At 34.5% G+C, this 23,152-nt stretch overlaps 1 protein-coding gene across 4 annotated transcripts in view; it reads right to left on the bottom strand.

Annotated features, from left to right (window-relative positions):
- The window catches only part of LOC136034471 (3',5'-cyclic-AMP phosphodiesterase-like), a 387,364-nt gene that overhangs the window by 322,884 nt on the left and 41,328 nt on the right, over positions 1–23,152 (bottom strand). For all 4 annotated transcript variants that reach the window (XM_065715671.1, XM_065715672.1, XM_065715670.1 and 1 more), the window contains exons 2-3: positions 22,071–22,143; positions 9,169–9,277 (exon numbers count right to left, since the gene is read on the bottom strand). In XM_065715671.1, coding sequence (XP_065571743.1) covers positions 9,169–9,277; positions 22,071–22,110 — 149 coding nt within the window. In that variant the 5' untranslated portion in view covers positions 22,111–22,143. The remainder of the gene's footprint in view (positions 1–9,168; positions 9,278–22,070; positions 22,144–23,152) is intronic.

The following is a 23,152-nucleotide window of genomic DNA, read 5'->3' as shown; positions in this document are numbered from 1 at the left end:
TGTTTTAAGTTTTATTGCTGTTCCTTACTTCCAGCTGAAAAAGCTTTTTCCCTTTTATTTTTTAATTCTTTTTTTTTTTTTTAATAATGCCAGTAAATCCTGCTCTCCCTTCATGGAAATTTTCTTCTCCCATTACAAATTCTCGAAGGAAAGTTCCCTCAGCATATCCCCCTCTTCTCAACCCCTCCCCCAAACCAAGAAAATCCTCCTGAAAACGCCTGTATACTTCCCAATAACCATTACTATATGTAAGCACAGGTCAAAGTTTGTAACTTGTTGCCCCTCCCACGGGGACTGTGGGGGAGTAAGTCGTCCCCAAAGACATAGTTATAAGGTTTTTCGACTACGCTGAATAAAATGGCTATCTCAGAATTTTGATCCGTTGACTTTGGGAAAATAATTAGCGTGGGAGGGGGCCTAGGTGCCCTCCAATTTTTTTGGTCACTTAAAAAGGGCACTAGAACTTTCATTTCCGTTAGAATGAGCCCTCTTGCATCATTCTAGGACAACCGGGTCGATACGATCATCACTGGGAAAAAAAACAAAAAAAAACAAAAAAACAAAAAAACAAATAAACAAATAAAACACGCATCCGTGATCTGCCTTCTGGCAAAAAATGCAAAATTCCACATTTTTGTAGATAGGAGCTCGAAACTTCTACAGTAGGGTTCTCTGATACGCTGAATTTGATGGTGTGATTTTCGTTAAGATTCTATGACTTTTTGGGGGCGTTTCCCCCTATTTTCTAAAATAACGCAAATTTTCTCAGGCTCGTAACTTTTGATGGGTAAGACTAAACTTGATGAAACTTATATATTTAAAACCAGCATTAAAATGCGATTCTTTTGATGTAGCTATTGGTATCAAAATTCCATTTTTTAGAGTTTTGGTTGCTATTGAGCCGGGTCGCTCCTTACTACAGTTCGTTACTACGAACTGTTTGATCTCAAAGTAGAGGGGTAGGTGGATAGCTATCATTTTGTCATAGCAGCATGTATCAAAAGGGAGGGTTAGATTTAGTCAAACATTTAAGGGAATTAAGGCCAGCTATCTCAGTTTAATCATTCGAGTGTCCGGAATTTAAGTATTAAAAATTTATTGGTTAATGCATGAACATTTAATGTCACCAAGGGCAAAATTTTGATGCAAAGTTAAGGCGCCTGCTTAGCCCGGCAATTTGTTGAAATAACTTGGAAAATATAATAGAATAGACCGTCAATGAGAGTGTTTGTTACCAAGGATTTAAAGTGGCTTATATTATAAATTTATAAATTATAAATAAATTATTAGAAATATCTTGTTATAAACTTTTTTCATTATAAAAAACTTAAGAAATATATTTCCGTATTGAATTGTTTAGCTTAAACTTAGATTTTTTGTAAAGTTTTCTAAGAGCGGCTTTATCAGAGTTTAAGTAAAAAAAAAAAATTAAGTAGTTAAATGCACAAATATCTGAGGCCATAAAAGAGCAAAATTTGGATGTAACGTTAAAGCACCAACTTTTACAAGAGTTCAGAAAAATCTGATTTCACCCCTGACTAAATTCTCCAAATATTAACGGTAGAGGAATAATACAAAGTGAAAAATAAAATAGCAGGAAATTAAGGCAATTTTATGGGTTAATTTGGAAAAATATGAATCAATAGAAAGTGTATGATAATTTGTGACACAAACTATTTTAAAATAGCTTACATTGTAAGGATCTAATTCTAAATATGTCATTGTAAATATTTTGTATAAATATCTTTATTATAAATAACTTAAAGGAAAATCATTTCCCCTCTATAAATATCTTTCTTATAATACATTTATCTTCCTACTTGTAATACATCGTTGTAATAAATATTTCTGTATAATATTAATCTATGTTTATAAAAATGATATACCATTATAATATTAATGAAGCGTCCTTATAACAATTATTATAATAGACATCTTTTTCTCTCTAAAAGGCCCTTGTTATATGAACCAATTAAGAGGGGTTACAAGAGATAATTGGAAACTCCTTTAGGGTTCCTTTACTTTTTTAAGAGTAATCAAACTTGACATTTATTGATAATTTCTTTTTATAGTGTGGTCATTAATTTTACAGGTTATGTCTTAGTTTTAACAAGGAAGTTCTGTCATTGCTGTTAAAACATCAATTATCGCCGCCAAAGCTGGAACAATGAACCTCCTGAGACTATGTTATAAAGAAATGAAAATTTTCTATCCAACAAGGTAACATAAGGGTAATATTGCGTGTTTTGAAGCATAAAATAGCCATTGATAGTGAAGCTGGGTAACAAGATCATTTAGGGCCTATTGAAAAGATCATCGAGTGAAAAAGTGAATTATCTCAAAAGCAATATATTTGCAGCAAAAAAAGAAGATAAATGCACAAAAAAAGATAAATATACAAAAAATGAAAAAATATAAAGAGAGAGATGATTGATAAGAACGTGGGAACGCATTCGAGGAAGTTTCAGATCATGCTTAGAAAACAATATACATTAATAATATATTTCTCTTCTATTTTGAATCTCGAGGGATTGATTTCCATCCTGCTTATTATAAAAGAAAGTTTCATTTTTAATTTCGTATTAAGGCTATATCTGGGACCATCAACGGATATCAGAAAAGGACGATGATATTTTGAAAGACCATAAAATAATAAATTAATTATTATTAATTTAATTAAATAATAAATAAGGAATTCTATAGTGCTATCTTTACTTTATTAACATATCAAACAGTTCGTGGTAACGGAACTGTAGTAAGGAGCGACCCGGCTCAATAGTAACCAAAACTTAAAAAAATGGAATTTTGATACCAATAGCTACATCAAAAGAATCGCATTTTAATGCTGGTTTTAAATATATAAGTTTCATCAAGTTTAGTCTTACCCATCAAAAGTTACGAGCCTGAGAAAATTTGCGATATTACTGTTTTAAAAAGAAGAATTGAGAGAAAGAGTCAAACTTTAGCGTATAGAGCGGGGCGTTGATGAGGAAGCAGCCTCTTTCATATACGAAGTAATTTCTGTGTGTTTTATGTTTTAATGTCGCTCCTTACTTTCAGTTAAAAAAACTTGTTTTTTTTTATTTAATTTGATTTAGGAACGGTCAACAACTAAAGTGCTTGACGAAAACCACTAAAATCTCCATTTAAATATTATGGAATAAGAAAAAAGAATAAAACAATAGAGGATTTGTTTTGGTTTTTACTGAAGGAATAGAAGTTCTTTCAAAATGCAATTTTTCTGATTCGCTTCTTTGCTGATGCTTTCAATTGGTACAAAGAAAATCTAATTTCGTTTAAAAGAAATATTTTCTGTAAGAACAAGCATCATTCAAAATATCAGTACTTTCAAAATTGCATTCCATAATCAATATAATCAATTTGCCTAAATATAATATTATCGTAAATGTTATGTGGCATGGAAAACTCTTGCAAAAATTCTCAAACATTTAAAAGTTGATAAAGTTTCACCCTTGACACTCCATGGGCAAAGTACCCTTTCATGTCAGAAAGAATTAGCCAAGTTGCAAAACAATGCTTTCATGCTGTATAAAATAACTAAAAGGAAGTTGAAATTGAATATAAAATTAAGATTAACTTTAAGCTAAAAGGAAAAAAGATGCAATCTCATTAAATAAAAACTATAAGCAAAATTAACTTGAATCTAATAAAATTGTACATAAATTTAATGAAATGAAAAAAAAATTAACTTAAAATTACTTATAACTAAAAGGAAAATTATGATATCTCAATTCGTGCGCTGTCGGGTTCGTTTAGTTTGTTCTCCTGGTTTTGCTTTTTTCGAATATAACTCTCCCCCCTATCAAAATTAAACCTCACGTGTGAATAATAAAGAGTAAATAAAACTAATGTGATTTTTTGAGGGGAAGGGGGGGCTATTTAGTTTTTGACTATGTTTTTGTTTTTTTTGTATCTAGGTTGTTTTATATGAATAGCCAGTTTTTGAAGATGAGTTTTTCTTCAGCTCTTACAGCTTATCGGAAATAATGTGATCATTTTCTTTTCTTTTTCAATTCATTTTATTTTATTAATATAAAAACTTTCAAAATATTTCTCAGTCATTCTATATCTTGCGAAACAAAAATGATTATTTGCAAGAAGAAAGAAAAAATACATGCGTGTTTGGATTATCTTGGATTGAACCTGAACCAGTTCCAAAGAGCATATTGCGAAAGTGAAATAAGGATCCTAAGTTTCAGTCTTTCGAACTCAAATCAAAATAAATCAAATTAACATCTTTTATTTACCTGATAGTGGCTCTGAGACAAATCCCTCTGCTGGATTGAGATTGTAATATTGGCGTGGTGCACCACTCTTGCGTAGATATATTTCAATTGTTTCTATTATATGCAGGCCCTGATCCTAGATTGCAATTACCCCTCCTCGAAAGGAAATACTTCAAAATTATGAACAGAACTCAAAAGCAAATTCTAAAATGCCGACTGGTATCATCCCTAAAGCGGTTTAAATTACCCCCTCCCTGTACTTTTTATTCATATGTCATTCTTTTCCTCAAACAGATTGAACAACAAAGAAGAAACGTTGACGAAATAAATAGACGCAAGTACCACATTATAAGAGTATATCAAAAGTATTAAAAGGTATGGTATCCCCCTTGTATCCCTGGCCATGGAGCCTTTCAAGGGTGAATAAGAGTATTGTATTTCCATTTCGTATTTATTGGTGAATACAACTCTGAACTCAGGGTGGTTGTATTTGATAGGCCAGTTACTTCACAACAATTGGGGGAAAGACATTTATAGTGTATTAATTCAAGTGGGATAAATACTAAAGAGTGGCCAAAACATACGCTTTTTCTTTTCTCTTTCGCGTTTTTTTTTTTTTACTGGATTGATTTTCTATTTTCTTGTGGTACTTGTGTACCACCACTTGCCTGCAGAGTATATAATCTTCGCTATATACTTGCACATTAGGGGGGTGGAGTAAAGTAAAGCAAAACCTTTTTAGGGATAACATAAGTAAGCATTTTATAATCTTTTACGTTTGTTTTCAGAGCTTTATAGCGCTTCCTTCTGAGGAGGGGTAATTGTAAACTAAAATACAAACCTGCAAAAAAGAGGGAGAGAGAAGGGGGGGAATCCCAATAGAAATATATTTTCGAAGAACATCCCTTGAAAACTGTGGAGTTGTAACCCTAAAATTCATTTTTTCAGATATTCCAAGAATTATAGTGGCATATCTTTAGGTATTTCAGTAAGAGTTCAAGTAAGTCAATCAAGCAGCATAGGAATGGACTCTGCAGACCTACTAGGCTCGTAACCAGGATTTACGTTTGGACGAGAGTTTAGCTATTATCGGAAGGGCTTAAGTACAAGAATACATTCAACTCAAGAACATACCAAAATACAATAATAGACTTTAGCCACAAGGATAGACCAGTTTACCTTCAAAATAACCAAACAATGTGTATTTATTTGTAAACATTAGTCTTGTAAAGAGAGAGGTAAAACCTCTGGAACATTTGAAGCACAATGCTTACTCAACATTTTGTGCAAATATGGGATATTCTGTGGTAAAATCACTGAACGAGGGACTTTCGTTAATTCTCAACAGTCAAACTCTCCCCCCCTACCTTCTTAAATTAGGTGGCATGCTTTTGGAGATGTACAGTTGCTAAGGTCATGACCTCTTCTTTGCTTCAATTGCTTTGTATGATGAAGGATGTAAATCAACAAACTGTCAAACAGTGCGTCATATTGACCTCGTATGGCCCTGCGCTGAGATTATTTTGTAATAGCAATAGTAGTAGCAGCGATTCTGGTAAATGGTCCTGAGAGCAATTTAGCTTTGGAGTACTATGATGGTAACAACAGTGGGAATCAGGTGTGTTAACTGGCCGAGGGGGGTCGATTGCTCCTCTTACCTAAATCTTGAAAACCCATTCTTTTGGCTTTTTTATTGAAAGGAACATATTTTTGGCATTTTCATTGACAAATATCTTTTCATTGAACAAATCAGTCTTCCCTCTATATTTTAAAATGAATTCACCCCCTTCCTACATTTTAGTGCATTGACGCCCCTATTAGGAGGGCACTCTGAATAGCACAGATATGTTGGTATATTTTATAGGGATTAATACCCACCGAGCCAACCAATGAAATCAACTAATGCAAGAGACCGGATTGTATATTTAAGAAAGTCAAAAACTAACCATAAACCCCAGCATCTTTTTGGTAGCTTCTTCGTACAGCAGCTCTTGCTTCGTTAAAGATAATAACAACAAATCAAATCGATAAATACAAAATACATCGAATACAAATATCTGGCTGGTATCAGATACCCCAGCACAAAATGTATATGTGAAAGCAAAATGACTTGACCCGTTCAACCTGTGGCAAACTCATAGGAATGGGGTTAGAACAGAGACATGTCCGCTCTCAGAACACTAAATATGTATAAAAAAGGGTGGTGTACTAATGCTCATAAGAATAATACTACAAAAATATTTTTCAAGCCTCCCTTCTTCAAAAATAGTGTATGTGCCCACCTCCTTACTTCAATGAAATTTCTCCTTATGTCAGTATTTTTACTTTAGACAAAGGCCATTAAAGCACCCTAAACAACCACTATCAAGCGGTTGCACATTCGTAAATACTAAATATCCTCACTTCAGGAGGATATTGCTTCCACAAGCACATGCGTTAATACTAAATACTTCAGGAGGATATTGCTTCCACAAGCACATGCGTTAATACTAAATACCCTCACTTCAGGAGGATATTGCTTCCACAAGCACATGCGTTAATACTAAATACCCTCACTTCAGGAGGATATTGCTTCCACAAGCACATGCGTTAATACTAAATACCCTCACTTCAGGAGGATATTGCTTCCACAAGCACATGCGTTAATACTAAATACCCTCACTTCAGGAGGATATTGCTTCCACAAGCACATGCGTTAATACTAAATACCCTCACTTCAGGAGGATATTCCTTCCAAAAAGCTGAAACTGCTTCTTACTATAATTCATATCCTTGATCATCTTAAATTTTTAAACAAACAATAATAGTATGTGTGTATGTAGGCTATATTTCTTTTCTCAAAAATGGTCCTGTATTTTTTTTTTTTTTTTGTCTGAAAATTGTCAAACTAGTATTTTTCTGTGTGGAAAACGATCTTGATGGGTCATGACTTTGGGAAAATTAGTTCCCCCCTTCCAGAGCCCTTAATGTATTTTTCTTAAAACGTCTACTAACTGAAATTAGAAAACAATCAACCAGAAAAAAATGTCGAAATGAAGGTTGACAGTTTGACAAGGGTCGGTTAATGGCAATCACACCACTGCTATTCTTAAACGTTCCTAACTGGGTTAATTCTGCATTGTATTTAATTTTCGGTTTGCACCCAATTTGTATGCAGTGGCTGTTTATTTAATTAGAACCAGAACCTTGCATATCAGTTGAACCTTGCATGTCAGTTGAACCTTGAAGGTTGACAGAATAGGTCAATTGAACTTTGAGAATAATTTTAGCAAGATGTTAAACTAAAACATTGCTACTTTGGATTTTAAGGAAAGTAAGGTTGTTTTTCATTTGTAAAGTTAAGGTGTGGCACCAATTCACGACCTGACATGGCAAAGAAGTAAAACTAATGTCAATACAACCAAATTAAGAGATATTTTGTATAAAATAAAGGTTTTTTTCTTGTGTAAATCAGATTATTGGGAAAAGGTAAAGGATGCGGCATAACACCCTCAAGGTCCGAACTGGCGGCACTGATCTCCGTCTCAAGGCCCTTCAGCCAGGAGGTGCAATGGGGGGATGAGGGCCAGCCACCCTATGCTATTGCACACTCTTCCTGTTTACCTTAACCAGGTTTCTCTAGGTACCCATTTAGAACAGGGTCGACTCTGGCTGAGCTTACAGAGTCACACCACTAACCCCTGTCCCAAACCAAAAAATTGGGTACGTTAGGATTCGAACCCTCTCAGATAAAGGATCAAGAATCCAGCACACCAATCCACTCGGCTAGGACAGCCATATAATCAGATTATATAGGGATACGTAATAAATTTCTTCATAAAACAACCAATAGACAAAAAAGAGAAAAAAAAGTAAACAGGAACAAACGCACAGAGTTAAATAGGTGTTGTAAGTCCATTAAGCCAAGTCAGTGACTTAACTTTGTTCGCTAAAAGATATTAAAAACAATTTAAAAATGTAATTTTGCCTAATCCAAAAGAGGAAAGACAGCAGAACGTCCTTCTTTTGGTGTGTGAATCTGTGGAGCTAACAAAAGTATTAATAGTCCTCCAGTCATGCTACGGATGTAATTTTCAATGCAAAGTGATTAAGTTACCTTACGCTAAGTATAGCATTTTACGCTTAAACAAGTCCATTCCCAATAAGCCAGCGAAAAAATCCACAAAAACATCACATTCATCTTCTAAAACTATCATAATCATTATAAGCAAACTAAAAATTAAAAGCGTGGAATAGAGATGGAAGTTGAAGGTGTAATCAAGCGTGAAAGGCTTTATAGGTAAAGTTTATCTACTTGTTATTTATGTAGTTGACTAAAAAAAACGTACTAAAATTAACCATGAATCTACAGTAGTATTCAATTTACTTAAAAAATGCCATATTAAACGCGAAGAGCATTCGTCGGAGCTTTTTCCTTCGTCTTTCATGGAGAGCAGCTAACGAACATACAAAGAATAAAACATTTCTAGATATTATTTTTAAAAGTGTGCATTATTGAATGAATTTTATATCCCACTAAGAGAGACGCGTCACAAGTGAAACTATATATAAAAGTGATAAAACAAATAAAAAACTTAATGTGTTATTGTTTTAAGATTACAATCAACGAATTTGATCCCTAAAATCATTTAATTATAGTTTTTCTAATGCATAAATAATTGTATTTAAGTGAAGCCCTTGCCTCCAAGCTCCGACGTATTGTGGTGTAATAAATGTAATATAATGGAGATGCAATAGGAATTGGTGATAGTAAGGGGATGATTCCTCAAATGGAGAATGAGTACAAAAAAAGGCAGTTGATCTAAATAATCGAGATTTTTTGCTAGTCACTAAGTATTGGTCCTTAGAAACTCTTCCCTACCTAAAAAACTACAATGTGCTCTTTGCAGATTCTGTGCAGAAAAATTTAAACTGTACTTACCGTAGATTAGCAAGTGTATGCCTCCGAACTTTCTTCTTTCGAAATAAATTCTGATGACTTTTTAGCATCTTCTGATAAACCTTTCTTGGAACCAAAACTAATGAATTACCTAAAAACAAATAAATCACTGATAAATCCCATTTCTTCCTTCTCTATTTAGAAATAAGTAATGATGCAGAGAAGAGGGAACAAGAAATTGTACTTAAAAGGCTTACATAACACCTTGTCTGAGGAGAATCAGTGCACGCTTTCTACGTGTTGTTAATAAGTATTTTTCTCGTTCTGTTTTTTGTATAAAAATTTTAGGAGGCATGCTTAAATTATTAAATTTAATTTTTTTTAATTAAATTACTAAATTATGGGATTTAACATTTAAAAAAGACAATAAATTAAGTTGTTTATGCATTGACATCAACGTTACATTGCATTGCATACATTACATTGCAAACATGACATTAAAAATGCTCAAGTGAAGCCGTAAATATATTTTCATTCCTGTTTTGGTGATATGAAAGCAAGAGAAAAATAGCAGAAAAAATGGAGAACAAAGCTGTATAAATATAGGATAAGTTGTAAAGCGCTTTTATGTATTAACACAGTGGCAAGGGGGCCTAGTGGGATGCTATCCTGTCTAGGGATCAATATTTCCCAAATACTTGTAAAAAATGCAGAATCTTTACATCATGACATAAAGACAAGTTCTTTTTAATCCCAATCTCACCAGAAGAAATTGGCCTCAGAAGGAAATAAAGAAGGAATGGTGTCTATGGGTAGGCTACTGGATGAAATGAGCACAGAGCCCCAGAGTTGAATGCAAAACGCATCACAGTGTAAGTAGTAAAGGAAACTGCATTGGACACCACTTAAGTAGAGGTCCAATACTTCTTTTTTTCTAAATCAACAGTATCCCATTTCCAAAGACCAGACCAGGAAGCCATCTTCTTTGTAATAAGTTCAAACTTAGCAGAACCGTTTAATTTTTAAAGGTGCGTTTAATGACGTAAACAGTGAAATAAAAGAGAAGTTTCAGAGATTTGTGATGATTTTCAGTTCTAATATCGATATAACAAGGTTTATATTTATTAATGCAAGTGATAGATCCTAAGACTCCCCCCCCCCGTTCTTGCCATTGGTTTCCACTTGTGTTTATACGAATCTGTCTGGTAAAGTAAGGCAAAATGGAGATAAAAAAGGTAACAACAATTCCGCAAATGCACCTCTAATAGTGACATCTATTGATGATATGCTTTAGATAAATTCTAGCCCCCCGTCCTAAGAAAATTTTGAGCCAGAGACAAGAGAGAAAAGGAACAAAAAAATTTAGTACTTCTCTCTCCCAAAATCCTGGATCCACCATTGATATGCAAGCACCGAGTGGGGTACAAAAAGTAAAGAACGTTTTGTGCTAGCTAGCGAGTACATCTTGAATTTACAATTCCCATCCGGTTTTTGGCTTTTTCGTTTTCTCGCTCCAGTTTGGCTACTGGTATAGTTCGATATAGTCGGCTATTGCTCATCTGTGCAGGTTTAAAATATTCGATACAATTAAAACTTCCGTCACATGTGAGGTTTGTTATACTTATCATTATTAAGACGGACCTCATAAATGGAGTCTGTCTCAGACAACGAAGGGTCATTGCCTCCAAATACCCCCAAAATTGGCGCTCCCTCAGGCGTTGTATTTTAGGTACAGCCTGCTTATCTCTTCTTTCCCTATTTAGATGAGATTGGTTGTACAAAGGTGTCCACCATTGTACCTCCCCATACCATGAGCTCCACCTGTCAGCTTCTAACCAGCTTGGGCAGGCGAAAATCGTCCCTCAAAAGAATGGGAGAGTCTCCAGCCCCTGGCCAGCCATTGGTGGCATGTAGCACCAGATCCTCAGAGCCGGTGCTAATGAGATAGCTTTTTTCTCTCACCTTAGATTTTTTCTCAGGGGATTTTTTTTGCATCTCAGTTGACACTTCATATATCAAAGGTGATTGAGTTTTGGCAACCGTTACTGTTTTCAACCCATTCAGTCTTGGCACCGTATTCCACAAGAATCCCTGCGTGGTGGTCATGAAATAAGCCGTAGTGGGCCTGTATTTGTGCCTACTCTTCTCAGGAGCATCACGGTAGGGTTAGCGCAATTATCACCTCGTATAAGGTTTGTAGTGTCATAAGATTTTCGAAGAAAACTTCAACCAATACAACTATGGGCAATTGACTGACGTATATGGAAATATCATGAGTTAACCATTATTTTGAAAGTCTATACCATGTTCAATGGTGGACGAACAAACATGTGTGAAGAAAAACATTTGGCCTGGATTTATTTGTGATTAATTTAACAAGAACTTTCCACAAAAGAAGTTTTTCAAAGGACATTAAAGAGCTAAACTTAACCAAAGATGAGCAGAAATAGAGTCAAATACTTATTCAAGCGTAAAAATACCGTGAATTACCTTCTACAAATAAATCAAAATCAAAACGAATAGAAATTACAATAAGTCACCAAGTCAAGCTAAAAAAGAGCAGGAACTAAGAGGAGTGCAGCTGACACCCCCTTTGCTATCTATTTATTCATGCTGATTTTATGATAGTTTTATGCTTGAAAGGTTATTTGACTTTATTTCTGTTCATCTTTGGTTTAATGTAGCTATTTACTTTTCTTCTTAAAACTTCTTTGGTTGAAAAGTTCTTTTTTTTTAATTAAAATTGGTTTGTTTTGAACTGACATTGTCTTTTCATTGGTTAAAGAAAGAACAACTTAAATCTTTTCGGTTTTCTTCTATAGAAATCCAGATTATGGCTTACTATTTATATGCCGAACAAAAATTTTCAGCAAATTCTAATAATAAACGTCCTTTTGAAAATTTTCCTGAAACAAAATTTAACACCGTATTCTGTTCCCTAAGACATTGCATATATGCCCAATTGACAATTTGGATGCACTTACACTCTTTTGGTTCAATTCAATAGTAAAAGCAGAAGTAGCCATAGTACCAAGCTTAACAATTTCAACTTGATATTCTCAGTCTTTCATAAGATGTTGCTGAGGTGCCTTTTGACAACCAGTATACACATAGTGCCTTTTGACAAAGTTGTTAGGCAATATAAACTTTCCTTGAAAGTTTCTACTTTATACGCTATCCCAGTCCTAAGATATAGAATTTGGGTATCATTACAATTTGGCCCATTTCCACAAACTGGATGCAATATGCCATTTTGATTTAGCACAATAGTAGTAGAAACAGTAGCAGCAGTAGTAGTAGAAGTAGTAGAAAAGTGGTAGTAATATTGGTAGCCCTTGAAGTTTCAGCTTAATGCCCTAAAGCGTTGCCAAGATATTGTTAATACACTCCTTTGATAAGGCACATGTACATAGTGTCTTTTGATTCAGTTCATTCATGCCCTCACAAGTCTTACTAATACTTTTAGCATTAGCAACAGTTGTAAGTATAGTGGTAGAAGTAATGGTAGGAACATTGGGAGCAGTATTAGTGATAGCAGTAGTAGTATTTTAGCAGTGGCAGTAATAGTATTCACTTTGTGCCTTTTTGTTCTAGTTCAACATCTCCTCCTCTTGCCCTGATAGTTTGAACTTAATACTTTAAGCCACTTCTGACACATTGTTGATATGCCCTTTTGATAACCGTTAGTATTTTGATTAAGCCCAACGTCCCCCTCAAGAGTCCCTGAAAGATCCATGTTAATACTACTAATCTCATTAATACTAATGCTAATAGCAGTAGCAGTAGTATTACTACTGTTATTTGTAGTAGTAGTATGCACATTGTGCATTTTCATTAGTTGGAAATACTCCTCAAAATGCCCTCAAAGTGCCAACCTAGTACTCTAAGCCATTTTTGAGATACTTCTTATGCACATGGTCTGTTTTAATTTAATTCAACATTCCCCTAAGTATTTTCTGAAAATTGCCCCTTAATACCCTTAGCCTGAGTCGTAGTATTAACAGTAGAAGCAGCAGCGATTTTAAGATACTTCATATGCGCCCTTATTATACCCTTCATATACATGGTCTGTTTTAATTTAATTCAACATTCCCCTAAGTATTTTCTGAAAATTGCTCCTTAATACCCTTGGCCTTAGTTGTAGTATTAACAGTAGAAGTAGCAGCAGTAGTATATAGAACCTCTTGGTTGTTTCAACATCCCTCCTTAGCATGCCCTGACAGTTTCAACTTAATACTCTAAACTGTTCCTGGGATATAGCTGTTACGCCCTTTTAATAGCCTGAAGCGACATATTGTGTTTTGATTTAGTTGAAGATTCTCCCCACTGTATGAGCCGTAGCTTCAGTAGTACTACTAATAGCAGTCCTAGTAGAGGTACCAGCTGTACTAATAGTGGTGGTAGTAGTATGCACATTGTGTCTTTTGGTTGGTTGACCGTCCCCCCTAACATGCTTTTGAAAGTTTTGACTTAATACCTAAGACAATTCTCGGGATATTGGTTATGCGCCGTTTTAACAAACTGCCTTCACAGAGTGTGTTTGATTTAGTTCAATACCCCCCCCCCCCCCCCCGAAAAAAACCTTCATTGCAAGTTTCATCCTCATATCGAGTGCTCAAAAAGACGAGTGCTCAGATAAGAAAAGTGTTTTATTTTATCGTTATTAGTGCTATCCCTCTTATTCATGATAGTCTTGATCATCTTGAGCAGAACAAGGTGCCTTTTGCTTCGTTTGAAATCTGGAATATAGATATTACGTGGAAATTCGTTTAACCACAAGCTCCTCAGACTCGCGTGATATTACCCAAAAATGAAAGATTTCAATTACCATAAGTCTTAATTAAGACAAACCACTACACAAATTAAAACAGGGATTAAAAAGACAAGAGAACTCGATAAAATAAAATTTATGGAACCGGCACACACGCAGTGTGTCCAAAATCAATATAAACCAGATACAATTTTTTCAGTCTACTTTGTAGTTACAAGGCTAGATAAAAATTACCCAGCATAGTTTGATTCAGTGGGGACGCATTTAATTAAAACATGAGGACTCTCATAGGGATACTGAATTTGTCTCCCTTTACTCCCACGAAATGGAACCGTTCGTGGTGTAAAGAACTCATGCTATTCAAGGAACCAGTATGCACGCAGTGTGTCCAAAATCAAAATAGACGGAATACAATTTTTTTTCAGCCTGCTTTGTAGTTACAAGGCTAGATGAAATATAACCCAGCATATTTTGGTAGAGTCGGTACGCATATAATTAGGACACGAGCACTCTCAAGGCGGAGTTACAATGTAAATGTTCCTCCCTTTACTTCCACTTAAAACCAAGTAAAGAAGTTCTAAGACCCCGCTGGCTGGATAAAATAAAAAAAAACAAATGTGACGCGGACTGAGGAAACATTTCATACAGCCAACCAAAGCTTGAAGGAAAAAACGATTATTGCATCAAACATCTCTTTCAACCACCTGCAGTGCAAGATAAATCCTCAGAAATAAGAAAATCAAAAAGAAGAGGTACAAGTTGTATTTAGCTTGTATTATCTTCACATAAAAGTAAAGATTACGAAAGAAAATATCAAATCCTTACTAAATCTTCTATTATTTATCGCGATTCAACTTAAAAGCAACATTTTTCAGTCCAAAGACTCTTCATGTGGCTATCATACCAGGATGAGCTAATTTTAACTGATTTGTCGTAAAGAATTCCAATTTGGCAACCGAATTTTTCATCTGCCATTAATATAATATAGAAAAAGTTATTGCCGGGTAGACTGTTGAAAATCAAGCAGCCAGATTGGAAATATAATAGACTAATTGGCGGAAGTTAGCAAATAAAGGAGGGTTGTCTGTGAAATAAAGAACGCCTTTGTGTGGAAACTTAACTAACTGATATAAAAAGTACAATTTTTTTACTTACTTGATGCTTAGGTTACTTATCTACATATTCTTCATTAAAATTTAAGCACTTTTCATAGCGTTATACTTGTCCACCATAGCAGTTTACACCAAAAAAGTTTTCTACTTGGAAAATAAGGGCAAGTCACCATGGCTAAGTCTGGACTGCAAGGTGTATGCTCAAAGGCTTCTCAATTAAACCGCAGATGCGAGTCTTTTTTTTTAATACAAGCTGAGCGAGTAGTTCGCATCTTTTGTTTTAGATCACGTGACAAATTCAGTGCAACATTTTACTGTGTCCCACCTTTTGGAAGTATTTAGCGTGGAAGACCCCTAAGCACCATAGTCATAACGTTTTTGGTACTCAAAATTTGTTTCGCTTTTTTGGTTATTTTGGGGGGATGTGAGTACTGTCATTCTATTGATTGGGACTTTGTTTCTAGAGTTATGTGTGGATTCTAAGTCTCATCCCTGGTAAGAATGAGGTTAAAAAGCTCATAGCCATCCATTGATAGTTGCTGAGAAAAGTCAATATGTTTCCCGTTCGCCTGTTTTATGTTCTTCTGACAGCATTTGAGGAGCTTACTTTGTAAAATTTCTTTTTTGTAACCACAGACAATTTTGTCAAAAATAGCTTGTGAATAGGTGCTGCCCATCAATTATAAACCATCTCTAATCCCCAATTTTCTTTTCAATTCTTCTACAGATTTCACCAGTCAGAGGCAGGGCAATAGTGCTACCTAAGCATGGTGGTGTTCTTTTAAGAGTCAAAAGTGATTTGAGAGCAACCAGCCTTCTCCCAAGAATCTTTTGTACAAAAGACATCCGAAAAATTTTGAGATAGTCATCTTGTTTACCATAGTTCAAAGGTCCAAAAATTATGTCTCAAGGCCCTTGGTGAAGGGAGGTAAACTATAAGATTCACCCATTGTTTACTTATAGTGTTGGGCATATTTTACCTTTTGCGTTCATAAAGATCAAGGTCATTCAGGTGCCGCTTTCGGGGAGTATTGAGAAGAGTGTTGAGCTAAATGAAAATAGAGTGTGTGCATCCCGGTCGTCAAAAGTGCACATCAGCAATATCTTAGGAACAAATTAGCGTATTAAGTTGAAGCCTCCAGTGCATGATGATGGGGATGTTCAACTGACCAAAAGGCAATATTGACATACTACTACTGCTACTAATGTTATTACTACTGCTAATGTAACTACCACTCATACTACAATTATTATGACTCATACTACAACTACGCCTAAGGGTGTAAAGGTCAATGCTTTAGGATAAATTTAAGAGAAAGTTGAACTAAATCAAAACACTCTCTACATGCAGGTTGTCAAAAGGGCGCAAAAACTACTCAGGGTATTAAGCTGGATCTCTCAGTGAGTAATGGGGAAATGATCAATTCATGAAAATTCAATACGTGCACCCTATTACTACTACTACTTCTACCACTACTACTGCTGCTACTACAACTACTGCTTTAACTTTGCCTACTTTTAAGGCTAATGGTATTAAGGCAAAATTTCAGGAAATAGTGAAGGGGAAGTTGAATTAATGAACTAAATATAAACACATTACGTGCATACAGGTTGTCCTAAGGGCGTAACAGGAACGAATCAGAGTCCTAAGTTGAAACTTCCAGGGCATGATGAAAGAGATGTTATACTGACCAAATGGCATTATGTGCGTTCCTATTGCTGCCACAAATGTTAATAATATTGCTGATGCTACTACTTTTACCACTACTACTAATACTCCTACTACCACTTCTGTGACTACAACTACCGCTAAGGTGAAGGGTATGAAAGTGAAAGTTTCAGTGAATATTGAGAGGGAAGTTGAACTAAATGAAAATACACAGTGTGCAACCATGTTCTTAAATGGGCATATCAGTAATATATTAGGAACAACTTGGGGTATGAAGTTGGAACATACAAGGCTTTCCTTGTATGTTCTCATTTTAATGAAAATGCATCGTTTCATTAAACCAAGACTATGAATTCCTGGTTGACAAGCACAAATTTGAATAGTATTCTTTCTCAAATTTCGCATAATCTCGTTAGCGGTAAATATAACCCACATTAACAGATATTTTTTAGAGCTTTTAATGAAAAGTTTCTATAAATAAGCATCAGATTTCATCCTCCTTCAGTAAAAAATTCTTTTAACATCTCTCAGCTTAATTCAATTAATACATTGTAATATGTAGGTGTGCTTAATAAAGAAACTGAAAAAAAGCATTTTCATTCAGACCTTCCGGAGATATTTCTTAATAAGGCTTAACCTAACTTTGGTTTACAACCCCCCTGGACTTGGATGCTATGGCCCCCGCCTTGCTTGAATTCAAATTTATTTTTGCGTATATTTTATCCTATATCATGTGTTTTCATGTTTTGTTTTTCCTTTTGTTGAGTTTCAAAAGCTTTTCCTGTGATTTCATGGTTTTATAAGGTTTTATTAATTATATCTGTCTTTTATTTTGTCAGTCCTGGTTGAACTTCGTTGAAGTAAGAATGCTATGGCTGTTTTTAAAAAAAACATTATTTGTTTCAATTCTCACAATTTAATGTAAGTTTATTTATATATACATATTTTCTCTCCCGTTCTTGTATTGTGCTGAAGACGGCCCTTGTACATAGGGCCGAAATATTCACAGATCTGATTTCCACTGTCTTGAATTCTCACTTCATTTTGTTTTGTCAGTCCTGGTTGAACTTCGTTGAAGTAAGGATGCTAGGGCTGTTTTTAAAAAAAAGTCTTTAAGAAACATTACTGGTTTTAATTCTCACAATGTAATATAGGTTTATTTATACATACATATTTTATCTCTCGTTCTCGTGTTGTGCTGAAGATGGCCCCTGGACATAGGGCCGAAATATTCACAGAATTGATTTTTACAGTCTTGAAAAGATTTTCCCTATTGTTTCTACTTTGTATTTGTTTGTTATGGAAAGGCAGTGTGGTCTTTGTCGCTATTTTCTACTAACAGCTCGACACAGACCAAGTCACTTGAGGTTGACACAGATATGGATTATTATGAAAATATCTGAAAATTTCAAAGTTATAGTATGAATTATAATATAAATGGTTTGCAAAATATACAAAAATACTAGTACTACTAACATCTCACCGTTGCACCAACCCACATGAGGTAAGCACAGGTACTTTTAATCCAGAAAATATGTGAAAACTATATGAAACTGATGAAAGAACCAATGATTTGTCTTGAAATTGACGTATTTTATGGAAATGTTTGAATTTGCAAGCTAAAAACTGTAGTCATTGGCAAAGAAAGCTGGGAGATGTTAAAAGATTTTTTTAACGGATGAAGGGCTGGAATTTAACACTCAATCAAAAAGAAAAGGAACATTTTCATTAAAAGTTCTCAAAAAATCTCTTAATCTATGTTAAATTTACCTCCAACATTTTTCGAAGTATGAAGAAGAATATTATTCAAATGTGCGGTTGTCAACCAGGAATGCATAGCATTGGCTCAAAAAAACGAAATGTTTTCAATAAACCTCTGGGAAACGTGTCAAAAGAATTTTATTCAACGGAGGGGGACTGAAATCTAATAGCTAGAAAAAGTTTGTAAAGCTGACATTTATTTTCTATTATTACTATTGTAAGTAATGATGCTTCTCATGCATAAGGCATAATACTTACGGCTCCTGCGAAATGTGATTTAGAAAATATCAAGATTTAAATTAATACAATTTAACAGGAAGGTGCCCTTAATAAAGCAATAGAAACGAAGCATTTTGAGTAAGACCTCCCGGAAATATTTTCTAATATGGCTGAAATTTAACCAGTAATAACAGCCTTATGGACTCGATTACTCTGGCCCACGCCTTTCTTGAAATCACCCTTGTTTTTGCTTATATTTTATCCTATTTCGGGTGTTTTACGTTTTTTGCGTTGGTTGAGTTTTGATTACTTTTTCTGTGATTTCTTGGTTTTATAATGTTTTTTTGTTAATAAAGTTTGTATGTACAAAAGTCTCTGTGTTTAGAGTTATTATCCCAGGATAAAATTTCAATACATCTCACTAATTCAATTTAAGAATCTTGTGGCCTACATACATATATTTATTCGTTCATTATTGCCTCTAATATAAGTCAAAAATTCTGTGTAGGGAAAAGGAAAAGATGGAATTTGGATCATATATGAAGGTGCACCATATTCTAACCATAAGGATACTCTCACTTTTATTTCATATCTGCCAGCACATTCAAGACCCAATAAAGTAAAAGACTCCATTACAAAGACACGTGTATTATGAACGGCATGCAAAAAAAAATACTACTATCACTAACAGCTCGTCACAGCACGATGTGAATTGAGGTTGATACAAGTATGGTTTATTAAAAAAAACATATGAAATTCTTTAATGTATAGAATGAACGGTTTTCAAAAAATGCTAATACAAGTAATAATTCACAGCAACACTAAACCACCTGAGGTCAACACATGTACTTTTTATGAAGAAAATATGAAATGTTTAAGGTATAGTATGGATGACTTGTACTTCTGCTACTAATAACTCACCGCAGCACCAAGTCAATCAAGGCTGACACAGAAACGGTTTATAATGAAAATATCTAAAAAAAAATTAAGTTAAAGTATGAATGGTTTGCGAAAACTACAAAAATACTAGTACTACTGACAACTCACCACAGCACCGTACCACCTGAGGCCAACACAGGTATGTTTTATCTGGAAAATATATGGAAACTATGTGAAAACAACAAAAAAAAAACAATGATTTGTCTTGGAGTTGACGTATTTGATGGAAATGTTTGAACTTCCAAGCTAGAAACAGTAGTCATGGAAAAATTGAGCTGAGATGTGTTAAAAGAATTGTTAAAAGCCCCTTCTCTGTTGAAAAAAAATTTTTCAACAGAGAAGGGGCTGAAATCTATCACTCAGTCAAAGAAACGGGATATTTTAATTTAAAGCTCTCAAAAAATATCTTACTGTGGGTTAATTTTTCCTCTAACAAGATTTTATAAAATACGAAGGAGAATATTATTCCAATGTGTGGAATTTTGACTAAAACCTCCAGGAGAGGTGAAAAAAGAGTTTTTTGAGGGGGACTGAAATCTGATAGTGAGAAAGCGTATTGTAAACTTGATGTTTGTTTCCTATTATTACTTCCAGAGGCTTCCAGAAAGTATTGTAAGTAATGAGGCTGTTCCTGCATAAAACGTAATATTTACGGCTCTTTAGAAATGTGATTTGAAAATATTAAGATTTAAATTAATACATTATGACAGGCATGTGTGCTTGATAAGGCATTAGGAATGAGGCATTTTCATTAAGATCTTCAGTAAAAATGTCTTAAATTTACCTTTAATATCAACCCCTCTGGAATTGGTTGCAATGGCCCCCGCCTTCTTTGAATTCACGCTTGATTTTGCTTATATTTTATCCTATATCAGGTTTTTTCAAGTTTTGCTTTCCCGTTTGTTGATGTTTAATCGCTTTTTTGCGATTTAATGGCTTTACAGTGTTTTTTGTTTAAAATTTGTATATACAAAAGCCTATGTCGTTTAAATCTCTTGTCCTAAGAGACAAATTCGATATATATATCACTAATACAATTTAAGCATTAGGTGTGTTCATTAAACATTACCTCTAATATAAGTGTAAAATTCTGTTTAGTTAAGAGGAAAAGAAAGACTTTCGATCAGGTATGAAAGTGCACCATATTCTAGTCATAATGATACACCGCCTATATTTCATATCTGATAGTGCATTCAAACTTCCATAGAGTAAAAGATACTATTACTAAGAAATGCGGTAGGAACAATCCCCAGTGTTATCTGATAGTAACCTCTAAAGTATTACTTGGCAAGCAGGTGCCAATCAAATGTAATAAACTTCTTGTGATTAATTATCCCCCTGCATGTCAATTATTGCAAACCTAGGAAAATACGTGATCCATTTAATTGTTCTAGAATGCGGGACAAGGATAAGGTAATTAAGGTTATCAAGTAGAAGGTACTTGCTGAATCAATATAATATTAATTGCTTCTCGTTCAAGGTGTCTAGTGCTCCAATCTATTGAGAGAAAAGCTCTTTCAAATTTTAATACGGGAAAAAAAATTTGGGCTACAAAGGTTCCCTGAGAAAAAAAGAAGAAAAATAAAATATCGAGGAAAAACTTCTCTTAAAGCGTTAAGTAACATCTCACGTATGCATTGTCTTTACGTAACACGCTCACCTGTGTGTCCTCCACAGTTACAGCCAAAGACTCCCCACGGGACCCTGACCTATAACATGGGATGTGGGAACATGTCATTTTTAGTTTAGGTAAACAATATTTTATTATGTAACACACAGGTGTACGTACGTAGCATCCCACGTGCGCGCTATCTTCAGTTAAAACTGGGACTCTCCACTTGAGCCATGGGCTCTAACCTCTAACATGTAATGTGAGAATGTATCATCCTTAACATAGTTAAATAGTATCTTATTGCGTAACATACGCACGTAACTTCCCACGTACGCGCTATCTTCAGTTACAACCAAGGACTCCCCACTTGACTGATGGACTCTAACAAGGCCTATTACGTAACAACCAAAGTAAACAAACCCTTTGATGTAACATGCAAAGGTAAACACACCCTATTACGTAACATACAGGTATACTATACTGTTACAGATGTATTATTGTATTGCGCAAGACGCACTAGCGCGTAATAACATCTTGAGAGACTAGTAGCTCCAGTAGTACACTCCCTATGAGGCTTCCAGAAACTGGAATCGCATCGCTACTAAAAGGGCCTTAGACGTTGCAATTTTCAATCGAATGAGCCCCTTTCATAGTTTCTACGATAAATCCTTCGATACAAAGTGCCCTAGCACAAAAAAATGTTTTTACAGAATGGGATCAGCCGTTGAAAAAGAAAATAAGCAATTGAAATAGTTTGAAGTTAAGATTTATTATAATAGGTTAGGCTATTCGTCAATTGCTAGTTATACTTATTTAAACTGTCAATAAAGACAAACTTTTGTTTAAAATTAAAGTACTAACCTTCTTCAGTATCTGCTTCTTCCAAAGGGATTGCTTCCATTTCAGATGCTCAAAGAAAAAGAAGATGCAAAACCTGAAATGAAATAAATTATTCAAAGTTATTATTAGAAAACGAAAGTATAAACAGCATCACATAATATAATATAGATAGGCATGTATGGTAGAATCTATGATAAAGCATGAAATCACAAAAGGAACTTGAAGAATATGCCAACAGATCCCTCTCTCTTCCACTGAGTGTGTGTCTGAATGTGAGATAGTAGTGCTCGACGGTACTCGAAAAATAAAAAAAAGCTTATATAAAATAGTTGCCCTGTCTTATTTACCATGCTCCAACTCAGGTACGTACACATTGTAGGGCCTCAGGGGTCTCGCCCCAAAAATCTTAATGTTTAGTGAATCTATAGGTACTTAGGGGAATTTTTGGATAAAATTTATTGTCTTCATTATTCCCGCCAGGAAAAAAAATTGTTAACGTGCTGTTCATCTAGCTATAGGTAAAGTTGGATGCCCTACCACCGTTAACCTATACCTACTTCTTGCTAACACAGAAAAATAATCCTTATTCAAATAAAACTGATTTAAAAAGCCATTTAAAGGGTTTAAAATGGCCATCATTCTTATAACATAGGGGACAATAAGGGGAGAAAATTCTTTAGATTATAAAGGTTTCCTGAGAAGTTAAGAGGAAAAACTCATTGAAAGAAAAAAACGCCTTAAAAAATGAAATACCCTCCATTTTTTGGTTATTTAAAAAGGCAACTAGAAATTTTAATGTTTTACGAGCGTTTTTAAAAGTAAAAATATGCGTAACTTACGAATTAACTTTTGTAATGAACTTCTATATTGGTATGTTTTTATTACGTATATGAGGGGGTTCATCTCCTCGTTAATACCTCGCTCTTTACACTAAAGTTTAAATTTTGTCCCATTTCCTTAAGAATGACCCCCTGAATCACAAAGGCCGTAGAATAAATAGTTGAATTTAATGAAATTGCGAATTAATGAATTGCGAAAATTAATGAATCCTGCGCCCTCTTCATAGAAATTTTCTTCCCCAATGAAAAATTCCTCCATGGAAA

This window comes from Artemia franciscana, chromosome 13 (assembly GCF_032884065.1).
Source record: "Artemia franciscana chromosome 13, ASM3288406v1, whole genome shotgun sequence".
Taxonomy (NCBI): Eukaryota; Metazoa; Arthropoda; class Branchiopoda; order Anostraca; family Artemiidae; genus Artemia; species Artemia franciscana.
Note: the sequence above shows the minus strand (reverse complement) of the source record. Positions and strands in the feature narration are given on the sequence as shown.